This window comes from Leptonotus elevatus, chromosome 1 (assembly GCF_054856555.1).
Source record: "Leptonotus elevatus isolate MCC_2025b chromosome 1, RoL_Lele_1.0, whole genome shotgun sequence".
NCBI lineage: Eukaryota > Metazoa > Chordata > Actinopteri > Syngnathiformes > Syngnathidae > Leptonotus > Leptonotus elevatus.
Genome location: NC_141239.1, coordinates 32725539 through 32748977, shown reverse-complemented (window position 1 = coordinate 32748977; position 23439 = coordinate 32725539). Strand labels below are relative to the sequence as shown.

At 46.8% G+C, this 23439-nt stretch overlaps 2 protein-coding genes across 4 annotated transcripts in view; both read left to right on the top strand.

Annotated features, from left to right (window-relative positions):
* Positions 1-8774, top strand: part of cep112 (centrosomal protein 112) — a 182646-nt gene extending 173872 nt beyond the window's left edge. Inside the window, exon 28 of the transcript XR_015096919.1 lies at positions 8635-8774. The gene's annotated coding sequence lies outside the window, so the exon portion shown is untranslated. The remainder of the gene's footprint in view (positions 1-8634) is intronic.
* On the top strand, positions 7068-22999 carry LOC147181744 (axin-2-like). Of its 3 annotated transcripts, none has more exons than XM_086093268.1 (11): positions 7068-7763; positions 8635-9570; positions 10979-11101; positions 13734-13836; positions 15452-15568; positions 15675-16180; positions 16951-17124; positions 17250-17471; positions 17547-17678; positions 18584-18736; positions 21837-22999. In XM_086093268.1, exons 2-11 carry the CDS (start codon positions 8765-8767, stop codon positions 21961-21963), a joined length of 2463 nt encoding a protein of 820 aa, XP_085949394.1. In that variant the 5' UTR covers positions 7068-7763; positions 8635-8764; the 3' UTR covers positions 21964-22999. The 3 variants fall into 3 exon arrangements, with proteins under 3 accessions (XP_085949394.1, XP_085949384.1, XP_085949375.1); XM_086093258.1 differs by having other exon boundaries at positions 15452-15592; positions 17253-17471; XM_086093249.1 differs by having other exon boundaries at positions 15452-15592; positions 21837-22998.
* The last annotated feature ends 440 nt before the right edge of the window (positions 23000-23439 follow it).

Below are 23439 nucleotides of genomic sequence, written 5' to 3'. Positions count from 1 at the left end.
GGCTGGACAGGGGTACTCGAGGACCGGGGTTAAGAACCAGTGGTTTGTTTTTGTTTTTATTTGTTAATTTTTCCTTTCGGACAATACCCGAAAAGAACGAGGGCTGACGGGATGAAGCCAAAGCTTATTAATTCCCGTTCCCAGATAAGTAAGTAGTGTTATATTTTGGACAGCATGGTGCAGTAGTGTGTATGTTCTTCACAGTGTGCAGGTTCTGGGTTTGAAACTCAGTTCAGGTCCTCCTGTCAGTTCCTCACGCATTCCAAAAAACAGCTATGCTCGTTTCATTGAAGACTCCAAATTGGCCATGGGTATGAAAGTGAGCGGAAATGGTTGTCTGTACATGTGATTGACGCATGACCAGTCCTGGGTGTACCCCGCATCTCGCCCAAATTCAGCAGGGATAGGCCTCAGGTTACCCACTGCCTTAATGACGAAAACAGATAGTTGAACGAATAATGCAAATAAATCATGAACATTTGCATTGAGCTATTAATGACACTAAAAGTATAACAATACAAAACATAAATCAACATCACATCACTATCTTGCATCTCCTTTTTTTTGCTTCTGTTGAAAACGGTAGTCTTAATAAATGATTTGTTGTTGGATGGGGGTGAGTGTAGGAAGCAGAGGTAAGACATCAAATGTGGCGTCTGTTGAAGGAGCGAGCGAGTTAATCAGCTCACCGGAGGCATGGAGGAGGAAGCTGGGGGGGGTTCAAGTGATGGATTAAGGATGAGTGAGGGAGTCCAGGGTTTGGGGTTAAGGCTGATTTGGGAGAAGGGATGGCCATCCGGTCAAGCATGGCGGAACAAAGTGGCGTCCGGCCTGTGAAGTGCGTGCCTGCGTGCCGGCTGGATTGCCAGAAGAAGAGGAAATGAAAGTCATTACTGTCAGAGTGGAGCCGGCTTCATGGCCCAAACGGGATTAGACAGTGCATCCGACATTGTTTCTATACATTGCTAGACTTAAAAGTCAAGCACAAAATGGGATTAAAACAAGGGAGGGGCATAAATAACCTTCAACAAACCCCCCTCTACCATTTTGTATTTCTTCTATGCCTTCCTTCGCAAAACCTTTCATGTCTCATTCTTCCTGGCCATCCCACTCCCAGTAGATGCCTCTGACACATCCCTTTCCCACGTCCATCTTCCGCACACTCATCCCATCATCAAACTGCACAGGTGGGCGACGACTCCCACGCCGACTTTTATCTATTTCGACACAAGAAACACACATGGTTCTGGGCTCAATTGGCGCCTCAAATGATGCAACTTTATTCCCCTCAAACTGAACCCTTTTAAACTCCTCTTTCTAAACACCCCCCACCCCCTTCCCATAATAACAAACTGGCGGATTGTTGCCATCCCTAAACTTTTTAAGGGTATTATGCACCATGTCCTACTTCAAAGTCGGTCTTAACTGCACTCTTAATTGTCTTCCTCAGTTCCCAGCATGCCTTTGGAGTCTGCTGACAACAATACTTCCCCCCAATTCCTACTCATCCAACCCTCACATCCTCTTCTTACACACTTAAGGCTGCCTTACGTTCATTGATTGTGAGTTTGGACGAGAGGCGGGGTACACCCTGGACTGGACATCAGTCAATTGCGGGCGACCAATCACACTCAAATCAACACCAAAGGACAATTCTGTCTTAAATGAACCCAACATGAGTTTGGTTCAGTTTGGTCTGCAACCTTTCAGTATTGTCATTGTCAAGTGTGCCGTCCAGCGTTGGAGTGGCAGCCACCTGAGTCAAGTCAAGATCACTCAAAAACCATGTAAGACTGAATCAAGAGCAAGGCCAGGTCAAGACCTGCTTGGATTAGTCAGAGACAAAACTGAAAAGATATTTGATTGAGAGGAAACCTGTCCCCCCAAAAGTAGACCCAATACAAGTCTTGAGACCCAAAACCAAACAACCAGGCTTCTCTGTACTGCGAGGTATACACCTGAATCTATCAGACAGAACTCACAGCAGTTGCGGATGTTAAACATTCAGACTTGCGTTGACGTCAGTCCCTGCTTCTGACACTTCCTCCAAAGACAGCAAATTTGCTAGCTTTAAACCACATCTCGCATGGTCCCACGTACAATCTGTGAAGATGGCATGTCACAGCTTGAAAGTGGGTATAAGAAGCTTAAAATTGGTCGACAGACAACAGGAATTGAAAGGAAGAACAACTTTGGGGACTTTCTGTGTGGAATTTGCATGTTGTCATGCTTGTGTGGGTTTTCACCAGCGTATACGTCAATCGGTATCCAGAACCCTTGACCAAGGTGCTGACACAAGATCTGGGTTTGGTCCCCGGGTGCTACACAGTGGATGGCTTAAATGCAGACAAGTTTCTCCACACACACACACGTGACGGCAGTGGAAGGAACAAATGAATTTGTTTTAGCCATAAAATCCATGTGACCAATCAGGTACAATGTAGTGAAATAGTTGTTCACTTCAGTTCCGTTGGGATTGGTAAATCCTGACCAGGCTTTGTGTTTTTGTGCATTACTGAACTCAGGAAGAACTCCAGAAGATAACACGGGACCAAAATTAGAAGCAGTAAGGCTAGCACGGCTGACTCGTGGGTCTGTGGTTCGGATTTTGAGTCTCTGGCTTTCATCATTGAAGTTTGTTTGTTCTCTCTGTGCTTGCATGAGCTTTCTCGAAGTACTGAGGCGTCCTCGCACATTTCAAAGACTCTAAATTGTCCATAGGTGTGTGCGTGAATGGTTGTGAGTCTGGACAAGCTCAACTGTACATAAGCATGCTTCCCACTTCACTCATCTCTGGTGTGTTGACACTCATGCAGCTCCTCACTCCCATCAGAGGCCATTGTCCCCCCCCTGTTGTCACCTGCTTTGAAGCGCTAGCCTCCATTTCCTCTCGCGGCAGTCGCTTGTGGCCCGGGGTGTGTACACACCAAACAAATTTGAAACAGAACCCTCTCCTACCCTCCAACTCCACCTCTGTGCAACATGGACTGGCTCTGCCCCCCCCCCCCCTACTATTTTTTTTTTTATCTACTGGCTTTTCCACGCCGGGTCCGCGTGAGCTGACTTCCTCCTCATAGCCCTGCTTGATAATTGCCGTAAGCTTCCCTCTTGGTTTCGTTTTCCATTGTCCTCCCCCAAATTCTTGGCTCCGGCTACAGATAAAGGGATGAATACTTCAAAGGGGTCTTGCAGAAGAGTTTAACCCCGAGCCGAGAGGAACGGCACACAATACTGTAATTGAGAGCAGTTAGTGATCACAGGGCTGCGAACTGCGGCCAGGACTTTGCCGGTAGACGTGCACACACCCTTCTAGTGTTTATGGGGGCAACTGAGGTGGCCAGGAGCAGTTACGACCGCCGTAAAGAAAATCCTCTGTAGGCCTCTAAAGAAGTTGAAAAGGATGTGTTTTCATGACTTTGGACAGCAGCAGCAGAAGAATCCTCGCCACTTCTATGCATGCAAATAAAAGAAGCAGAATTAATCGGACGTTTGATTTATGTGCACTATTTATTGTGCTCTTTGTAGTGGAGCTGAGTGTGACCTGTCCTGGTAATAATATATTCTCCAACTGAGCGATGGTTACACCCCATAACCTCTTCTCTGTACTCCCGCTTTCAAAGGTCTTTTTTTAGGGCCAAAAGCCAAGGATGACCCCGGTCCTGGCTGAGTCGCAGATCCGGGGTCGGCTCCTCCGAACGAGCCGACCTCTAAGGGGGACCTCCCATGAGCCACGTAGGGGGTTGACAAGGCAGGACATGAGAGCCCGACTGGCCCCTGCTACTGGCAGGGGGTCCGCGCCATTGGCATGGTGTTGCACTCCACCCTGGTGGGTTTTCTGCCAGAGGTCAGCCGATACACTCTTGCGCAGGGTTGAACAGCTTTTATAAGTGTAGCATATCTGCGTACATCTGCTACGTTGTGGGTCTTAGCTGATAGAAGCACTCAATTGCCTCTGCTTTCACTGTGATTCAATTTGTTTCATCACTCCGAATAGCTACGGTGTAACATGTACACGCTGCATTAGCCAGCTGTAGCTAAATAAACAGGGACATTGTCTGTCTTCCATTGTATGTTTTATAGCCGTATGACCCACATGAGTCGCTTCTAATTCAGCCAGTAAAACATGCAACAGATGGACGACCTGCTAAGGGTTTAATCTACATCCACGAGAAATCTATGAACTCACTGGGCACGTCATTGGGAACACATGGAATTGCATGAAAGAGTATTTCATTTATTATGTTGATTATTGTAATTGTAGTTTAGTAGATGAGCTGCAAAAGGGCACTCAACTGAAGTCTTGTGTGTTGAGGATTCCGTTTGAAATCAGAGGTTTTGTGCGTGAGTGTTAGTTTTCTTTTTTTGTGCAGGTAGTGTGAGTGCACCGAAGTGGCGATAAAAGTGGCCTCTGAATGGCGACTGACCTTTTAAGTCATCTTTTCATGAGCTACTTCCTCTATATCAGTGTTCCCCAACCTTTATTGGAGGTGACACACCACCAAACAAAAATGGCACAAAGGGTTTATACAGTGGGAACTTGGGTTAGGAATTTAACTCATTCCGTGAACTCGTTCACAAGCCAAAACATTTGTAAATTCGAGCAATCTTTACCACTGGAATTAATGGAAACGCAATCAATTAATTGCAGCTCCAAAACAAAGTTATATTTACCGTATTTTTTTTATTGGTTTATGGTTAAAATAAATACTGTGGAATGAAGTGTGAAAATATGCTTGATTGTGAAAAAATAACAGGACGTCTTTAGTGTCACATTGTTGAATAATGTTTACATTTGCTGTGGTTACCGCTAGCCCATACAGCTAGCCTGAACGTTTGGATAATGCTTTTCTCAAGGTACACACAAAGAGACAGTAAGAAAAAACACACACACACATATATATATATATATATATATATATATATATATATATATATATATATATATATATATATATATATATATAGCGTATGTTTTTAAAAAGGTAGCGTAGCAAAACTCGGTTGAAACTTTATTGAAGTATTTAACAATATACTCACGTTACTTTTGATCAATCCTCATCCACAAATCCCTCAAAGTCCTCATCTTCTGTATCCGAAACGAACAGCTTGGCAAGTTCTCCATTAACACGCCAGTTTCCCTCTCGTCATTGTAGTATTGTCAGAGTCGGTCTCGTCATTGTCAGAAATGGTGCCGGCTTTTGCAAAAGCTCGAACATTACAAACATGCATAATCCATTCACAAATTGTGTCGTAATCGCTCTTATGAAACGAAAGCACCAAGACATCCATATTTATCTTAATACAGTAAATGCGGTCCTGGTTAAGGACTGGTAGGCTTGATGAGAACCAAAAGACTCAACTGAAAAATTCTCATCAAGCCTGCCAGTCCTCAACCAGGACCACATTTCCTGTATATAAGCAATGTGTTGGCAGAAATGCTTCCACACACAGTCAGTCAAGCAGAGCGCTTTCCGAAGTCGCACACGGCATTTACAGATTTTGGAATTCGGTGCTCACATAAAGCGCACCTCATTATAAGGCAAGGCAAAGCAAGTTTATTTATATAGCACATGTCATACTCAAGCCAATTCAATGTGCTGTACACAAGGAAAGACAACACCTAAAAACATACACAAACACAATAGTTACCATTCAGACTAAAGAAAATTGACTAACAATGTTAAAACATTAGACAGCAAACTTTAAAAACATTTAGTGTAAGGAAGTTATTTGAAAAATAATAATTAAAAAATACATATATAATTAATTAATTAATTAATTGAAAGGTGATTGTGATTTAAAACTCTTTACAAGACCTTAATCTTAAGGTATGTGAAAAAAGCAAAGTTTTCAACCTGGATTTAAAAGCAGTTACACTCGGGGCTGACTTCACTTCTGTTGGCAGCTTATTCCATTTGTGCAGCATAACAGCTAAATGCAGCGTCACCATGTTTACTTCTACCTCTTTGTTTTGGTCAGAACTGGAGCTGCAGCGTTGTAAATGAGCTGCAATTGTCTAAGGCGTGGCATCAATTTTTCAGAAAATTTTCGATTTTTAGGTGCGCCTTATAGTTATAGAAAATAGTAAGCAAAACTGTGTTTCTCGTGTAACTCAATATATTGTCAAATCATGCCATTGGTAACCCCAGATGTCCTTGACTTCTGAGTTTAATTTGTTTATTCCTTGATTGCGCTGACACACAATTTCGTTGTAATATACATCAATAATGAATTTCTTGTCTCAACGTATTCATAAATGTACGTACTCATTGTGAAATCTGGCCCTGTTTAGTTGAACACAACTCTGCTATTATTCTGTTCTATGAATGGCAGCAGTTAATTAACAAGTTAATTGTAGCATAAGTGGTAGCACATTTATTGTTCTATCGGTTGCTATACATTGCTGGCATGGATAGATGAACAAACATACAATAATTTTCAAATAAATTAAGTCAAATCGACGCAGTTAAGAAAATGGATGATTGATAAAATTGATAAATTAAGTGAAATTGATTCTCGAGGCACCCCTGATACTCTTGTCACAGGACAGAATTTTGACTGTTCTCATTAACTTTGGTGAGAACTGAGTCATCACTAGCCCAACAAGTAGAATGGCATCCATGTATGTGGCGTTTGATCGGGCTAAATGCTTATTATAATGGCTTTGAATGCAATCTCAGCCGGATCTGAGGTTTTCTGCTCAAATGACATGCTATCCTGCCGGGACACTTGTCACGACTCCTGTGCGTGTCGCCACTGGCGGGCGCTGTTGAGTGATGTTTTCTTTGCAAGTCTGCAAATGATCTTTTTTTTTATACAGTGCTATATATAAACTTTTACCCTGCGTGGGTTTACTGCATAAATAAATAGGGTGGAGGTATTCTAATAGGCGCTCTGTTATGCTGTTAAAAATCATATTAGAGCGAGCCGTTTGTTGCACGTCTATGCATGCGTTGTGCATCCCCGAGGCTTCCAACGGGTTAATCTCGCAAACTATGCAGAGGAATAGAGAGAGGGAGAAAGGGAGAAAGGGAGGGGGGGGGGTAAAAAATCCCTTTTAAAGTTGATGTAGCAACAGAGGGATTGCAGCGATAATGCTATTGGGGCGGCGGATCAGTTACTTGTGACGCGCCAAAGCCTCGGGGAGTTGGCGCAAGATTGCTCGCCTTTGATAAGGTCCTGGCCACGCACACGCAACAGTCGTGGCGGAAAGGAGCGCAATCCGAACGAGGCCGCCCGTGTGTGTGCCCACGCAGGCGCGGCGACTCCACACGACACATTTGCGCTACTTTTTGGGGAGTTTTTTTGGCGAAGTAACACGGCGAGGCCGGCGTCGGGTTGTTATGTAGCTTCCAGGACCCGCTGGTCGGCTGCTTACTTTGAAGTGCGGAGGGGGGAGGAGGGGGAGGGAGTCGCCTTGAGGAGAAGAGGAGAGCCACAGTTGCGCCATGGCAGCCTGAAAGGCACCGCCAGCAGGAGCAGGAGGGAGGAGGAGACTACGAGACGACGACAAGGAGGAGGAGGGAGGAAAGCGCTGTTTTTCACCCCCCTTTTCGCTCTCGCCACTCGCCAGTGCATTTTCCTCTCCGCCAAAGCGTGGACGGACGGACGGAGCCGAACGTGGCGACCAACCAAGCCGGAGGAGGAGAGGGGGGCCTCCCCACCGTGGATTATAAACATTCTGTGGATACAATTGTGACTTTTTCCTCAAAGGAAAAACGCGGAGTTTGTTCGTTTAAGGAGCGAACTCGTTGGGGTCGATGGTAAGTTAGTGCTCGCCTCCTTTTTTCTTCTTCAATGGAGTTCACTTTGATGTGCCGTTGACTCGCCTTTGAAGTTGCCTTCCAAGCCGGTTGGGAGGGGGAGCGCTTAATTTAGAACATTTTCAACTCCAAAGTAAACGTTAAAGCAATTATTTTTACTTTAGCGTCGCTTTCTTTTTGACAGCAGTTCACATTTTGAAGTTAATACATTTTGGAGAGGTACTCTACATACTCACATTGGACTTTTTACACAGGGCTGGACTTTAAAAAGTCACACTCCAAAAACACATCAGAGCACTTCAATGGGGCTTCTGATGCCAAAGAAGTACTGAAGAAACTTTAAATTAATCCGGCGGCGTGCGGAAAACTTGGTCAACTATTTCTTGGTCACGTTTTTCCTGCATTTGGGCTAAATTTATCCCACATTTGAGTCTCGCAGGTACTCGGTTTGTTGCTCGGAACGACGGCATGAAGCACATGTCGCGGCTCATCGGAAACCTTGTCTGGATTAATATTTGTATGTATCCAGGATGATTAAACGGATCCCAAATGTTCAGTTTATCTTAAAAGACACATCACAGGTTCCATCGGTCCATGCTCGAAGACTAGATAGGTAATCTCTGTCTTGTACAATTGTACATTCTCGCAATTCTTCCACTAAGTGCCAGATATACATACAGTATGTAAAACTGAAATAAAGTTAGAGATGTAAAGCACATGTTTATGTAATATAGCTGCAGAATTTGTCTCATACTGTGTGGACTGGTAAGGTTTTTCCTGTAAAAGTTATCAAAGGGTTTGGAACCTCAAAGTCTCCCTTTGAGGTTGAGACGGATCAGGTTTTGATTTAGATCAATACTTTGTGTTCTAGAGTGAAGACAGGCTGCCTGAGAGAAGCTCCCTGCTGACATAAGAGAGTGAGGAGATTACAGGCGAAGCTCAGAAGGCGGAACAACACACACTCACTGGCAAGGCGTCTTCTCCCGCTGCCTTCAAGAGCCATGAGCTGGCTGCTCGTGGACCACATCGCCAGCAGTTTCCGAGAAGATGCTCCTCGACCCCCGGTGCCCGGGGAGGAGGGCGAGTCGCCCTGCTACCCCGGCAAACGCACCATAATGAAAACGGAGCCCAGCAAATCGGTCGCACTCAGCCCGCCGGGCTCCTCGGCCAGGAGGAACGAGGATGGACTCGGGGAGCCCGAGGGCAGCGCCTCCCCGGACTCGCCGCTGTCCCGATGGACCAAATCTCTGCATTCTCTTCTCGGGGACCAGGACGGCGCCCTCCTCTTTCGGACATTTCTGGAGGCGGAGAAGTGCGCCGACACGTTGGACTTTTGGTTTGCCTGCAACGGCTTCAGACAAATGGACCTCAAGGATACCAAAACGCAGCGAGTGGCCAAAGCCATTTACAAGCGCTACATCGAAAACAACAGCGTCGTCGCCAAGCAGCTCAAGCCCGCCACCAAGACCTTCATCCGGGATAACATCAAAAAACAGCACATCGACTCGGTGATGTTCGACCAGGCGCAGACGGAGATCCAGACCAACATGGAGGAGAACGCCTACCAGATGTTTTTGTCGTCTGACGTTTTCTTCAAGTTTGTGAGGAGCGGCGGCGAGAACCCCAATCACGTCAACCCCAACGGCCTGAGCGAGCTGCAGGTCATGTGCGGATACCTGCCCACGCTCAACGAAGAAGAAGAGTGGAGTTTTGATTTCAAAAACAAAACGGCCAGCGGGCTGCTGGTGAAGACGCAGAGGCCCGCCGTGTCCGCGAGGGGGCTGGAGGCCATGGAGAGGGGCTACAGGTAAGACTTTTTATTCACCTTCATACTTTGGTTGGACTTGAAAACTGAGTGGCACCTTTTCCATTGCTGGTTTTTGCTGTCACCTTCCTGAGAAGCAGCAGCCTTTTTGCTGGCACTCGCCCGGATTTCCGGTGCTTTGAAATTGTTGTGCGGAACTGATGGGGGGGGGATCTGCACCGGAAAAGTTCACGGTCCAGGCAGGGCTGGCTCGGCTTCCTGATGACCGCAATGCTACGCTCACTCTGCCGACACTCTGACCTTGACACGTTTTGATGATGATGTCATGCACCTTTCTCGTGACCTTTGTCACAAGTGTGAAACTGACGTGCATGCAAGCACGACTTTATAGCCTCATAAAGTAGCTAATCTGTTGGTGAGTCGCATTTGGCCAAGTGGCCTACAAAGTTTACAACTTGTGTATTGACGAGTCATTCAGCGGCTTCGTCTTTGCAGATCATTTCGGAGCTTCAGGACTCGTCGGATGCTTTTTCAGCCCTTCCCCTCTCTGCCGTTGTCATCATCCAGACTCAAAACATGTGGAAGCCATTTCTCCCTTTTCCCCGTCTCTTTGCATTTTCTCATCTGATGCTTTGAAAACAAAAACAAACCCAAATGGCAGCAGCTACAGTTGAGAATAAGCCCCCCCACCCCACCAGCCACCAGCCTTCTCTTCTTCTTCCCGCTTTCTTGTTTGCGTCAACTCTCCTCTGATTCCCTCCGCCTTTCTCCACTTTTATCCTTTTTCTTCCCTTTGAGAAGTCAGGAGTGCATTTGGAGCGAAAGTGAGGGGAATGGAGCTGAAAAGAGGGGGGGTGGGCTTAGTGCACCTCTTGAAATAAAGCGAGGGAGGAGAAAGGATAAATGAGAGGGGAAGAATGCAAGGCCAGCTGTGTTAAATACCTGACTCTTTGCGAGCCCCTCTGAAGGTCAAGCCTGGAGCTGGGGGCCCAATACAGTGTTAGTCATGCTAGCCCACCCCTTCCATTTCATTCCTACTCCCAACACACACTCACGCGTTGGTTCTGTTTTGTTCCTGGCCACTCCCCCTGCACCGTGGCAAGGATGCATGCACAGCGGGACGTCAACGCTGAGGAAAGAGTGAGTGCGAACGAAGGAAGTGGAAAGAGGGAAGCTGCTGGCCTCTGAAGACGGAAGAAATGGGGCATAAAAGAGGCAGGGGAAGTTTTCCCAGTGCAGTTGAATTTGAATTTCACGTTGCTAAGTAGCCATTTAGAGGCTTGATTACATCACCTTTTGACGCAAAACATGAATAAGATGCCACCTCGGGCGGGGGTCAACATTTGGGGGGGGGGGGGGGTCCCGGCTGTGAGACGCTCCATGTTGTCATTCTATTATCAACTTTGTATTGTTTACACACTGAGTGGATGTTTGTGGCTGCGACTTTCAGGTTGCACAAGGGCAGAGACGTCTGCCACATGGGCTCTTTGGCTCCAGTCAGCAGCACTAATGACAGCGAGGTGTCCAGCGACGCCTTGACGGACGACAACATGTCTGTGACCGACAGCAGTGTGTAAGTTGACACACAACTTTTTGTCTACAAGCATCTGGTTGACATTTTGGAGTGGAAAGGCAAAAATGCTGAAGCTTTCATGTAACTTTTTGCGTTCATGTTTTACTGTTTTGGTCTGGTCATATTTTTCACAAAGTGGTCAACCCGTATGTGAGTGTGGTCATCATCCAAGCTAAAGTGTTACAAATGTTTTTTTCAATTTCCTGAAAAAAACTGTTCTGAATTCCTATTCCATGCATATACTCAAGTGACTTTTTTTGGGACCTCTAAACATTTGTATTCTTTCACATCTGTCACTTGTGTTTCTGTTTGAGTCCCACATCAGCGCCAGCACTGTCTTTTTAGTCAGTCTTCAAGCACTCATTGGGCCAACATTAGGCCTAGGAAAAAATCAGAATAGAACTTTATCACAGGAACAATGAAAAATCAGCCAATCAAAAGCAAATAATGTCATAATGTATCTTCTACTAATAAGATGTATTGCATACATTTTTTTTACTTGCCCCCACTGGGGTGTGTAGGACTTAAGTTGGTTTGCATGATGTCAGAACCCCCCCCCCCCCCCCCCCAAAATAAAAATAAGAAAAAGAGCCACACGCTAATCCTGCCATTCGGGTAATGCTCAAGAAGCAGCTGTCAAGAATGATCATTGTAATTCCAATGGCCTCGTTCCACCGCATGAACTTTTGGACAGAACGTGTAAACGTTGTGATCAGCCACGACCGAGTAGCATCAAGATGGAGACACTCATCCCCGCCCCGCAATCAAGTGCGCACCTCTCTTTATGTACAGTCTCCCATGTGAGCAACGTTGTAGCTTATCTGCTTCAAAGACACTGTTAGCCTATTTTCTATTTGTCTGTACTTTGCTCTGTACAGTGACACGCCCCCGCCCCCCTTCATCACATTTATACCCATTCCCGATCAGAACGTCGGTTTAATGGGCCCGCAAACATGCGAATCTCATGCACGGATAAAGAAGTGAATAGAAAAGAAGCGGGAGGGAAAAACGGCAAGAGAGGACGCAGTTGGGTGGGAAGAGAAAGAGAGCGGCGGAGGGGGAATTTTTGCTTATATCTTATTTATGGATTTGCTTGGACGCTGGGGAATGCAGCTGCGCGCAGACTTCAAACATTACCTTATCTTACAAACCAGCCTTTTGATGTGCGGAGATCAGAGGCAGCGCTTGCCAAATGAAGATTGGGGAGGGAGGGGGGGAGCGGCAGTGGGGGCGACCGCGCTTATGCGCATGACTGTGGCATTTCAAAGCAAAAGTAGAAAAGTGCTGCTCACTTAGGCTCGGTCACCAGGAAACGGCGCCCAGAAAAGACACTCTTTGGCTCTGTCAAGTGCCAGGATGTTTGAAGCTCCAGCGAGGCCGTTCCATGCCGGCCGGTTAGCCAGGCGGCCCCGCGGATGAGCAACGTGCTCACATCTGGGGTGCAAACCGACGACGGGATGCGATCAGTGTTCTTGGAGTGGAAAAGGGAAATGGAAAAGGCATGTCTGCCCGAGCCTGAGCCGCAAAAGAGTGTCTTGTCTAGGGTAGGACCTCTTTAAAGCCAGCTCCAACACTGTAGTTACTCACTTACCTTTTCTATTTAATCCAGTTGTCAGTGCCAGATTTTTATCGATCCGAATAATGGGGAGTTGTGCCATAGCACAAATCTGATCGATTGTAGCTCAACTCCTCCTGGGTGTCATGTTGACTTAGCCTATAATCCAAATCATGATACTCTTAAGGCATGAACTTGTAACCTTTTGAAATGGCAGAACCACAAGATGCGCCTTCCAACTTCCAGTATTAGTGCTCCAATCCAGATGCAGTTTAAAATACAGATGCGTTGGAAGATAAATTTCCCCAGCAAGCCTCCTGCAACTGTGTGCATCATGTGACTTTTTGTTTTCCCGGTGATGAGCATCTGACTGGAGTGAGCAAAACGTTTGCTAACGCTAGTTTAATTGAGCTAAGCAGAAAGGAAGAGGAAACATAGCTTGTACTACAAATAACCCTTATTCTAGCTATTGATTTCTAAAACATGTAATTGATTATCATACTGTAGGTGAGAATTCGACATGAATCAAGTCCAACTTTGGTATATCGTTGCAATCCAACCATGAATCAAAACGGCTTTGGCTAGTTGCAGCGGAGCAACACACTCCATTTTGGTATCAAAATAAATAGAAAAAGCATCAGTGGTACACCTAAAGTGTGGAGCTTAACATACTGCAGTGTCACTTTTATACGACAACAGAACTGGAGGAAGACAAACAGGAGAGAGGACTGACTCCAAGTTGCTTATTACGCCGTTTCGTACTCCACCATTTTCCGCTTAGTTGAGTCGAGTATCGGGTTAAACTGCGTTGCTGTGCTACGATGTCACCCTATTAGCGGCGATGCCGAAACCATCCTGCCTACATTCACTCAAGTGGAAACATGAGCCAAATCAGTGTTCACATTGACACCATGGCTAATTGAAGTGAACTCACTCTGTACCAAAACAGTATCACTTTTTTAATCTCCTATTAAGCCTGAAAGATGAGAATCGGCATCTTCCTCGATGGCTGTTTTGATCTTTGAATTTTTCTGACAATGAATAATTATTGTGGCGCTCTGTTTGATGCCTTTTCAGCGATGGCATCCCTCCTTACAAACTGAGCTCCAAGAAGCTGCTTCAGAGGGAGATGCAGCGGAACGTGCGGATGAACAGCCAAGTGTCTCTGCCTGATTTCCCTGTAAGTAGATTAACGCACACAAACGCACGCACGTACGCACTAACTGCACACATGCCACATGCGAGACTTTTTCAAGCTTTCCAGAGCACCCTCTGTTGCGGGTCTTTTGGTTCTATGAATAGTTGTGCGCGGCAATCCAACAACGCCAGCAAAGATCTGAGGAGAAACGTCAAAGGCCTCGCCTCCCACACACACACACACGCACACACACACACACACACGGGCCCTCTCGCTACCTTTGGTGTCACCTCCACCCCCCATTAGGGTTCCTTGAAGTCTGCGGGAGAGCAGGAGGGTCTCTAAGCTGTTTATCGCCACAGCGCTCACAACACGCCGGGGTTCTTCTTCCCTAACCGGTGATGCAAATACGGAGAACGCAGCCAGCCAGATGAGGGAAGATCTTGTGCCGCTTTATCCCGGGGGCTCTGAAATGAGCCCAACAAAAACACAAAGATAGTCAGACGCGTTCCCGCGCCCGCGCACGCTCGGCGCTTTGATCCGAGGATGAATGGAGCACGCGCGCAGGAAAGTGACAACTTCCAACAGAGCTGGCCCCCTTTTCTCCGGCGCAACCCCCCCGGAGGTGAGGGATCTAAGGGAAGAGTTTGAGCATGTCATGTGAGCTTTCAGTGGGTCAAAGGGGAGTTGCTAGCTTAAGGCTCCTAATGGAAGCTAACTTGAGCTTTTTGGAAGAAGTGTGAAAGCGAGTATCTTGCGAAAATAAACTCGGTATAACCTCAAGTTTCGTCACCGTTTTGACATGCAGCAATTTTTGGGGGAATAGATCTGCAGATTGGCTCTGGCAAGTCGTCTCCCACTCCGGCGCTCCCGCTTTGCTTTATTTCCACTTTTTTTTCGCCTTGTTGTTGTTTCCTCATCTGATTTTTGGCGATGGCTGCCATTCCCTGTGTGCCGCACGCAGCCTCGGGCTCCATCGGAACGCTTCTTTTGCTCACTTTTTTCTCTCGCCTTCCCTTCATCTCTACTACAAAGGGACGGGAGAAAACAACCCAAAAAAATCAAGAAAGCCTCAGTGCAAAAAATGCAAATAATTTAATATGAGCACACGTGTGTATGTGTGCGTGTGTGTGTATTCTGTCACTTTAGTAGCTCAAAGCTGCCCAGCGTGTGACAGGGGAGGGGATGGTGGGGGGGATACATTATCTCAACCTTTCTGATCTTCCGTCCTTTTTTGTGGCACCTTTTATGTGCCTCCTTTGCTCTCTTCGCGTTCCTTTTCTCTGCCCTCCTGCGCTCATCTTTGCATCTCGGCCTGTTTTTAATCCCTCGTCCTTCCTCCCTGGAGTTCTCTTCGACCCCCTGTCGATATGTGTGCTTTTTTATTCCTAAATGTAAAGCGACGGCTTCCCGTCTATCTCCGCCCAATGCGCGCACACACCGCTATCCGCTCGTCCTGCCTCTCACTGCGTTTTTGATTTTTGACGGGGGGGACACTTTGATGTGAGATGGCTTTAAAGAGCCCCGCTAAGGATGGCTGAGGGAACCAGCTCAGTGTGACGTACCCCCACCCCCTGCAACCACACCTTTTTAGGACAGCTCGGTACAGCCTTGAGTGAAGGAGGCCCAGCTAACGGGTTTTTGCTTCTCTCCGCAGCGCACCCGCTGTCCGCCCAAGGAAGGTGTCCCGGTGGAGCCGGCAAAGTTTGCCGCTCAGCTCATCTCGCGCCTGGAGAGCCTGAAGAGGGAACAGGACACCCTCAGCTCTCTGGAGGTGAGGCTGCAGCAGATTCAGGAGGTTTGTGTGCATCTGTCTCACTGGAGTCAAGTACACCTTAGTGGGTCTTATTCGACTATTGAGAATTTGCGTTTGTCACTAGGAGGAAGAAAGAGAGGACACAGAGATTGTGGGAAGTGCTCAGCAGATCCCCCCACACCCGCTGAGCCTCTTCCCCGGCTCATCCGAGGAGGACCCCCAGGCCATCCTGGACGAGCACCTCTCACGCGTCCTCAAGACCCCCGGCTGCCAGTCCCCCACCGTCATCTGGCACTCGCCCCGCTCCAGCTCGCCAGATCACCGGCTCTTCCCGCGGGCAGGGTTAGGACTCAAGGCTTCCCTGTCCGGGCCCGACCAGGGCGCCTTCACGCTCACCCTGGGCCCCGGCAGTACCCTCATGAGCAGGCAGAGCACGAAGCACATCCACCACCACTACATCCACCATCACGCCAGCCCCAAGACCAAGGAGCAGTTTGAGAGGGAGGCCGCCCTCCGAGTGCGCACTCTGTGTTCCGGCGTGGGCGAGTGTCCTCCCTGCCAGCCTTACCAGCGCAGCCGCAGCCTGGGCCGAGAGATGTGCGGCGCCGTCTCCACCGACGCCGGCTTGGGGTGAGTTTACAAGAAAACAGCTCCACCTTATGATTTTTTGATTGAGTTTAAGATAGGAGGAGATAATCCTTTAGTGATCCACAAAGGGTAGGACACGGCAAAGTGAGAAAATACATAGTAACAAAACAAAAAAAAAGTTTTAGGCGAGGACTTTTTGATGGCCGAAGTAGATGTTTGTTTGTTTTTGCCACAGGTAGAAACGGGCATCAGATTTTTTTGTAGCGAGCCTGGAAGGAATTGTCAATATCGTAAAACAATTTTGGGACGAAGACTTTTTGAAGGCATAAGTGGATTTGTTTTTGTGTGCCACAGATAGAGATGGGCATCAGATTTTTTTAGCAAGGCTGGGAGGCTTTGTCCATATAGTAAAAAAAATATATATACATTCTAGACAAGGACTTTTTGAAGGTAAAAAATGTATTTATTTATTTATTTATTTTATCACAGATAGAGATGGGCATTTTTGTCGCGAGGCTGGAAGGAATTGTTCGTATAGTAAAAAAGAAAAAAAAACTGTTTTAGACGAGGACTTTTTGAAGGCAGAAGTGGATTATTATTTTTTTGAACCACTGATAGAGACGAGCATTAAATTTTTGTAACGAGGCTGGAGGGAGTTGTCCAATGTGGTTCTGGTTTTGTCTTTCGTCCTCCTCTCAGCCATGGTTGCTTGGATGTCCAAGTCTAGACCAACTAGAGCAGGCCTTCCCCACCGCTTTGTTGATTTGACTGGTTCTGCACATAAACTTGAACGTTACTGACTTGGTTTGCAGGCGTTCCAGCTCTCTGTCTAGGCGCGTGTGTTGCGCAGGAATTGACGAGGGAGTGGCCGACAGGTGCACGGAGGAGTGCGAGCCCCTCCAGCTGCCCAGCGACACGGCCGATCCCACCCAGAACGTCTTGCAGTGGATCCTTGAAAGCAAGCGACAAGGAAAGCACAAGTCGAGGTGAGCTTGCATGTTGGTGTTAAAAAAAAAATTTGAAGGATAGGAAAGTAGACCAGTTGGCATTTGGGTCGTTATGTGACATGTCGCGTCCTCACCTCACTGATTTGTTTGGCATTCCCTCGCAGCAGCACCCAAAGCACCAAAAAATCTTTCGGGGGCTCCTCGACGCAGACGCACACGTGGGGCGGAGGCGGAAACTGCGCTCACCTCCGCAGCCACCAGCCGTCCCAGCCCTTCATCCAAGACCCCGCCATGCCCCCCCTGCCCCCTCCCAACACGTTGGCCCAGCTGGAGGAGGCGTGCCGCCGACTGGAGGAGGTCTCCACCACCAAGACCCCCAAGCAAAGGTACAATTTGCTTTCCAAGCCTTGAATTGATCTCTCAAGTCGTCACTCTGTTACTGATGATGATGGTCTCTGCAGGCATTCAATGTCCAGTCTCCAGCGGGACAAGAGCCACCTTGTGCCTGTGCAGAGTGGGGGGTCCGCCCCTATGTCTCCTGCCAATCCTAACCCCACCGGCAGCAACAACAGCATCTGTCCCCAGTCAGACGAGTATGTTGCATTATTGTCTCAAAAAAAACAACACACAATGATACATGTGCACGCACACACTCCGAAGAGAAGGAACCCCCCGCCCCCACCCCTTATTTGAGATACATGTCGGGCTAATGTGAAGTCTCCCCGCACCACCTGAGCGAGACACATCTTTCATTTCGTTGTATCATCTCGACCGGCCGTCCTTCATTCAGTTGCCAGTTGGCCGATCCAGCTGAGCTTAGCAAAGAGACGGCTCCTCGGAAGCGTGCCTACAAAGTGTTGGACTCAGCTGAAGGGGAATTGATAACACCGGGGTCCCCAAACCCCCCACCCACCCCCCAAAAATACCTTCTTCATACACACCAAGGTTATTTTAGTGAACTAACGAAAAAACTTAAACTAAAATTCAACAAAACAAAATAAAATAAAAACGAAAATGCTTCTTAAAAAACGAAAACTAACTCAAACTACATTTTATGTTAAATGTGGTTTTAAGTAGATTTATTTTTATATTAACCGGAATAAGGACGTTTGAAAAATGTCACACAGAAGTGATGTCATCTAGCAGCAGCCAATACAAATGCACCTTCAGATGACGTCGCTCCCATGATGTTTTTTAAATATTGTGCAAAAGTAATACACATTTTTTTGAAAATTAAAACTAATACTGAAACTAACTAAAACTAAGCCTTTATTAAATAGCTAAAACTACATTTAAAAAACAAAACGAAATAAAAACTAACTAAAATGAAAATTCTAAAACTCTGATGCCCACACAAACACACCCACACACCCCCACACACAACAAGCAGCTCCTTGTGGGCACTACTGGGTCACACAATTATAGCCAGTCTGTTCTTGAGCAAACTCTTTTTGTACGACATCTCACACTTTTTGTCTTCCCCCCCGATCTCTCACAGAACTGCGGAGTGTCGGAAGAGCCTAACGAGTGGCGAGACGGTGGTGACTTACTTCTTTTGCGCGGAGGAGATCCCTTACCGGAGGACCATGAAGAGCCACAGTCTCACCCTCGGCCACTTCAAGGAGCAGCTGCGCAAGAGGGGCAGCTACAGGTGTGTACTGCTACTTGACAGGCATTCGGTCAAAAGAGTTTCAACCATGACGTCACATGCGAGTCATCCTCGCGTCAGTTCAGGTCAGCGGTAGTCAATTGTGGCAATTCCCGCACGTACCGTGACCCTTACTATTTACAAACATTCGGAGAAGTTGAATGGATGGAATCATTTCCACGCACCTGCAGAGCTTCGTCAGCATTGCGGCTGTGAGCTGATTTGCGGTCTGGCAAAGCGCTGAAGTGTTGACACTCACAAGCCAACATGCCCAAGCTGTTGTAGCGTGTCTCAATCAACATTTTCACAGATGCTCCAAGCTTGCCAAGTAAGAACCCAACATTGTGGCGCACATTCTGTGGGTGTCATTTTAAAACTTTAGTCAGCATTGCGAGATGGGATAGGGTTTAGTGTAAGTATCATTTTTAAAGATATTTGCCAATTTCTCGGTGACTAAAGCATGGATATTGGTGACATCATCCAGTTTGGACTCTTTGGGGATCAGCACCTGTGAGCATTGAGTGCAACGTTATTCAGTTTTTGCCACAATGTTCAGATTCATGCTCGTGTGCGCACACGCGTGTGTTTTGGGAGGCAAAATGAGAAAGACATGGGGGGGCGGGCGGGCGGATGGTGTTGGGGGTTAGCGAGAGAGCTTGAACTGCAGCGATTTGGGTCCCATCTGGTATTGATTTCCATGCTAAGGCACACTTAATACGCCGCTTTGAAGCCCCGGCCGCTTTCATTTCAACCAACAAAGACTCTCACAAATGGCCAGCATGCAAATGCTTCGCTGATGCTATCGGGGGCGGGGGGCTGTCCCCCTCCCCCTAGTCCTCCTCCCCTTTCGGCTGTGATGTGTGCACATTTGTGCTCACATAGTACACTCACAATGTTTACACATGTTGTTTTGTTTGTTTGTTTGTTTGTTTTTGGGGGGCGGGGGGGCACCAAATCGGCCGGGTGAGATGAGGCCTCACTGGCCTCTAAGAGAAGTGAGACATAATTGGAGCGATGTACATGATCTTGAACTTACAATGACGAGCACAACTTTCACGTGTGTTGTGTACCCCGTACACCCCCCCCCCTCCCCCCAACTTCTTCCGCTGTTCTTCCTTTCCCTCTGGCTCGCTATCTCTACTTCCTGTGTCATACCGTCCACATTTTTCAAGGGGGGCCAAAAGAGAGCAGAGCGGCAGGCAGGCACTTTAATAGCAGCCAGAGAATGTGTGCAGTTGGGTCATTTCTTCAGCATGGCAGCGGTTCAACAAAGAACAGTAATGCTGCGCCCTGCCAGACGATATTGGTGCCAGATGTCAGCGCAAGCAGAGAGAGAGAGAGAGAGAGAGCGAGGGAAGGAAAAGAAAAAAGGGGGGGGGGTGCAGATGTAGCCACATAAAACATGTTCCAGTGGAAATTCAGACTCTGGCTGTTTCTTCCCCAGCTAAAAGGACCTTTTGAGGATTTCTCATGAAAGGGTTGAGAGACGTTCGCTTTATTCATTGTTGTGTCAAAGTGATGCTCGTAACGATCATTCGTCTTGCGTACTCAACACGTCAACACCTCCTGTACGTTCCCACGTCGCTGCTTTTCATTAATGGCCACCCGCGTGCTCATTGGCCTGCGTAGGGCCCACCTCCCACCCACAAAACACCCCCCCCCACACCTTCCTCTCCCATGTTTTTCTCAAGACTTTTATAAGAATTGCGTGTTCTCGTTAAAAAACAAAATGCGCACAAACATTCCAGTCGAACCCACACACATACACACATGGTGCAAATCAAGGCATTTTTCCATTACTTGGTTAATGGCTACATTCTGAGTGAGACCCCCGTTAGCAACGCACCCCTGCTGCTTTCTCTTCCTCAAAAATGAGGATGGTGATGGGTTGCATCATTAACGGCCCACTGAAGTCATGATGGCACACACCAACCAGCCCCGCCCTCAACTCCACTTTGAAAGTTCAGTGTCGTCCTCCATGGTCCTCCTCAGCTTGTAAGCCCCCCCCCCCCAAAGTCAGCAGTTCTCAAAGGACTCCATCTTAGTCCATTCCACTTAGATTGTGTCCTTCTGCAACATTCCGCTCTGGTTGCTGTCCAAAGTAGGGAAGCTGAGATTTGATTTGTCGTTTGGAGGGCATATAGCAAAGCTGACAAAAATGGATATCACTGTTTACAACAACGGTGCCAGTATGACATTTTGGGGTTATGGACGAGTTTGTGCAATGGTGCAAGAATATGACGTCACACGGCAAAGGAATGTACCACTTTGTGTGTGTGATAGCTTTTATTGACAACAAATGAGGATTTGTTTATTTAATCTGCCAACACAAATAGTTCTGCAAACAGCAGCATTAGCCGTGGAGTTAGCCATTAGCATGTCATGCTAACCAGCCAAAGTGTCAGCACAAACAACATGGACAAAAAAATGAAAGAAATTAAGCTTGTTTTACTGTTTAATTTCCGCTAGACCATTACTCCAATTTTAGTCCACGATTACAAAAAGGTAGGCGGGAAATGCAAAATGAAGCCAAATGATGTTAGCCGTGGTAGCATGTTGGCCCAGTGTCTGTTCTTCACACGAGCACACCTGGACATTTCCCCCTTGCCTTCATCCTCATCTGATGAGCATTTATACTTTAAATCAAATGTAATTTCTGGAAATAATTCCATTTTAGCAACACAAAGATGTGAACAACCCACAATAATGTTAGCTAACCACTAACCATTACTGGAGACCAAGTCAGTTCTTTCCTCGTGTACAGCGTTTACTGTTGTCCACTTAAATTCCTTCCATCGGAACTGTTGTATAACACAAAATATTTTATATTGTTATTGTATATTATTATTTAAAATATTTCTAAAGTGAAAACAAAAGTGTACATTTGCTTGTGCTATGTTAGCCTATGCTAACATTGGAGTGAAGTCAAAATACAGTAAAAAAAAATTGAATGAAAAACACTTGTAGACGGCAAATATAAAACAATAAAAAGAAAAGCGATAAGTCTGATGGTAACTCGTGTGCCCCGTTTTTTGTTCAATTAGTCTTAAAGCCATGAAGAAGTGCTTGTGTGTCCTAACGTCATGTTTTGTGTTTGTCACAGGTACTATTTCAAGAAGGCCAGCGACGAGTTTGAGTGCGGCGCCGTGTTTGAGGAAGTGTCGGACGATGGCTCGGTGCTGCCCACCTACGAGGGCAAGATCCTGGGCAAGGTGGAGAGGATGGACTGAGACGAACGTAGGACCATCGAGCCAGTTGTCTCGAGTGGACTCGAAAGCCCTCCAGAAATGTGTCGACAGATTCTGAAGGGGAACGACCACTCATCAAGCAAGCGGACCGGACTGGACCGTCCCATCCCCCACTGTGCCGGCGCCCTCTGTGCCACTTGTATTGTAGTGTAAAGATCTCTATTGCTATTTATTGAAGATACCCCAACCCCACAACCTGACACTTCCATGGACATGCTGCTTGGTGATGGGCGGGAAAACAGAAAACTACTCCCACTTTTTTTTTGTTTCTCTGTGATCATCACCTCTATAAGGAAATTGTTTTTTTTTAGGCTGCAAACTTGACAAATACCTCTGGTGTTTCATGGGGGAACAATCCTACATTTACTACTGCAGTGCTATTTGCCCCGCCCCCTCTTTCATTTTCTTCCAAGAGTCACTTTCAACATTGAATTGTCCTGTCTGGGACTCGCCTTGATCCATCTCGTCGCAGTGCCTTTGTTTGAGTGGCGCAGGCGTTGCACAAATGGCCTTCGCCATCCCCCCCCACCCCCTCCCAAAAAAAGACATGTGTTTACATCCTGAAGAATTTTGACCAACAGAAGCTCTATGACATGCTCCCCAAATGTGCTTATTGTGTGTGCGCGCGTGTGACCCGAGTTGATTTGTGTGCAACTCCGAGCTGCATGATGATGATGATGATGATGATGATGATGATGATGATGATGTTTGTATGGAGTACAGCAGCTGTGCCTACATGGATTCTTGCCGTGTTTGACCCCGTTTTAAGGGGTCCTGTTACTCCCTTGGTTTTCACAAGGGGCCTAAAAAATGATGAACTAAAGATATTTGTATGCATTTTTTTTAATCTGTATCCCGTTTCATCAACCTTTTAATGTTTTATAATATTTTACTTGGCTTCCTCAGCATCACTTAAAACTGTAAATTATGCGTTCTATAGAGCTCGGTACTTTAATTATTGTAATTATGAAGAGATGTAGCCTTTATTAAAATGTTCTATTTTTCAAATGAGAAAATGGCTTCCTATGGTTTTATTGCGGTGGGGAGCCTACATATGGATGGAACTTGATTTAATTGGGATGTATGCGTGTGTGTTGGTAACTTCAATCCGCATCCACCCTGCTGCGGCGAGCGCAACTTGCCGGATCCTCGCAGGCGAAATCTCCGTCAGATTTGCATCCATTATCAGCTCTTAATTTACTCCCTGTTGGAAATTAAAGCGCATTGCATTAATTTGGCCGCCAGAGCCCGACTGTGTTTTTAAGTGCGAGCCAAGCATGCATCTTAAAGTGCGCGATAATGAGACTGTTAGGCAAAACATGCAATTTACACGCTAAACCGTTTGGCCTCCTGTGGCAATCTTTTTATTTTTTCCCACTTTCATCCATTGAGTTTGGCCAAACGGTCTACATTGGACGTGACGTCACGAGACGAAACAACATGGCGTCGCCCAGTAAA